We start from the raw sequence: 2500 nt of genomic DNA, 5'->3' as shown, positions 1-2500 counted from the left end.
AGTGCAAGTGTGCATGTGTGTGTGCGCGCGCACGCGTGTGTGTGTGTGTGTGAGCGAGCGCCCTCATGTATGTGCACACATGTGTTAAACAGACCATCTAGTAGAGTTATGAGTACAGGCCAGGGGAGATTAAAAGAGTGATATATTGAATGGCATGGTGATGGATGAGGGCTGCCGGGAGATCAATTAAACAATAAGAAATTAATTCTGCCCGCAACATGCTCATTAGGGACTTGCTTGCAACGGGGAGGGAGGGTGAAGACGTGTCAGAGATTTTTCTTCCTCCTCAATCACTCCATCCCTCCACCTTCGCCCCACATTACCACGGCGACAAGGAGGGGGAGAAACGCTAACAACAACATTCATTAGCGAGGACGCTATTTACCATGCTGTCAGAAGGGCATTGATCTATCTCTAAATGTGCCTTGATACGCTGTTTGCTTTATACAGCCCCCTAAAAGACAGACACTTTTTGTCAGGCTGCAGTGACAGAGCTGGGGTTTTGACATGACAGAATTTCTCCTGAATTGAAAGTGACACTGTCCTGGTGAATATGTCCTCTTAGCCCTCCACTACTCCCGCGTGTCACCGTGTCAGGACAGTGATGCGAACACGGGATAAATGTGACCTGTCACCCGCGCCACTTCTCCTGGAGGTTTTTTTTTTTATAGAGCTCTGCTCTTCACTTTCTCTCCCTCAGTTTTGGTCCCAGGACAAAGTAGAGACGCAGTGGAGACGTGTGTGGAGGTGTAATTAGCATACTTGGCATTAGCGAAGGTCTTTTCAGGGGTGTGAGGAGCAGAGAGAGAGATGACGGAGCGTGCTCCCAGTGCGAGTGTGCTCTCTCTCTTCACACCCTGGAGATTTACCCATTGAGAGAAAAAAAAATACCCTTCTCTTTGGCAGGTCAGAGTTTTGACTCGTCTCCTTTTTTGTTGTTGGCTTTTCGAGGACACCAGATGGAGCACACTTGGCCAGAACCTGACAAGCCCATACCCAGGGACCCAGGCGTCATGAGGAAGAGAGGGGAGGAGGGGTGTGTGCAGAAAAAATCTCCACGGAGACTGGTCTCTTGCCTTGTGTTACTCATGGAGGTGTTCTCTACCTACAGACCTGGAATTCTTTTATGGTATTTGGCTAAGCTAGTCTCTATAACCTGTACTCGCAGATGACTTCCTGCGGCTCATTGTCCTATCAGATGGAACAAAAAGTTGACCCCACACACACGCAATAATAATCCACGAGCCATTGGCTTCCCCTTAGCGACTGTGTTCACCTGAGCCTGACCCTGCTCCTCTAGTCAAACACAGCGAGCCGGACAGGAAGTGAAAGGAGAGATCGAGTTGATTACCGCCGCCGCCGCTTCTGCCGCTGCGCTCCGTGTCGTCTCGTCAAACGGCCCCGTCCGGAGCCTCGACAGATGTGAGCAGCAGCTGCCAGCCGGCACTGCCCGTCGTCTCGGAGCTGTCGCTCTGCATTTGCTGGCTGCCGCCATGCGTGCGTGCCCGTGTGTGTGTGTGTGTGTGTGTGTGTGTGTGTGTGTGTGTGTGTGTGTGTGTGTGTGTGTGTGTGTGTGTGTGTGTGTGTGTGTGAGTGTGTGTGTGTGTGTGTCTCTGTGTGTGTGCCCGCTGCCACTGCCGTGGAGTGTGCCCAGGCGCCCGTGTTGTCTCAATTCATTTGCCCACGCAGCCGCGCAGCAGCCGGCCCTTAATGGAGTCTAATATTAAAACACGAGCCACTTCCAGCTCGCAATTAGCCGGCCGGCTCCACCTATTAACACACACATATTAATGACGTCTCACCGGGCTTCCCCCTCTACCAACCAGCCCGCCACAGCCCAGCCCTAACCCCCCCCCCCACGTGAAACGGGCAGGGCCCAGGCGCCGAGGTACCCTGCGGGCCCAACCCGAGGAGTCGTGCCAGGGAAGCTCTGCCTCCGTCTGGCGCTGGGGGCATAGCTCATTTTGGCACCCCGCCGGTAGCAACGCACCCTCTCCCCCTCACTCCCACCCACCCCTTCTGCCTCTAAGGGGGGGATGGGTACCCCTGCTGTGCCAGACCAGGGAGGCTGTGGGCACAGACGGGGTGGACAGATCTGAGGGGTTAGCGTGGATCTCGTGCCGCCACGCTTGCCCGCGAATGTCTCTGCCAGGCCAGCCGGAAATGCCTGCTGCTCGTGCTGAGGCCAAGAGGAGGTGACAGGACGCACTGAAGGACGGACACAGCGGAGGAAGGGGGTCACCGCGGGGACGTTTGGGAGGGTTGGGAACGTTTGAGGGGGTTTATGGCACAGATGTTTTGGGGGTGTCCGTGCGTTTTGAGTTTTTTTTTTCATCTGGGCTTTATGTGGTCATTGAAGGGCAGCAAGGTTCCAGAGGACGCAGCGCTATTAAATGTCCAGCTGTCTGCGCGGTCAACCAGTGTGTGTGTGTGTGTGTGTGTGTGTGTGTGTGTGTGTGTGTGTGTGTGTGTGTGTGTGTGTGTGTGTGTGTGTGTGTGT

At 54.6% G+C, this 2500-nt stretch overlaps 1 protein-coding gene across 1 annotated transcript in view; it reads left to right on the top strand.

The window, feature by feature from the left end:
• robo2 (roundabout, axon guidance receptor, homolog 2) overlaps positions 1 to 2500 on the top strand; it is a gene marked incomplete at both ends in the record, with an annotated part of 341250 nt that overhangs the window by 222279 nt on the left and 116471 nt on the right. Inside the window, 2 exon segments of the mRNA XM_080844592.1 lie at positions 1301 to 1422; positions 2031 to 2195. Of these exon segments, the coding sequence (XP_080700718.1) occupies positions 1301 to 1422; positions 2031 to 2195 (287 nt within the window).

Source organism: Sprattus sprattus (genome assembly GCF_963457725.1).
Source record: "Sprattus sprattus genome assembly, chromosome: 9".
In the NCBI taxonomy this organism is placed as follows: domain Eukaryota; kingdom Metazoa; phylum Chordata; class Actinopteri; order Clupeiformes; family Clupeidae; genus Sprattus; species Sprattus sprattus.
This window is presented reverse-complemented; position numbering and strand designations above follow the sequence as displayed.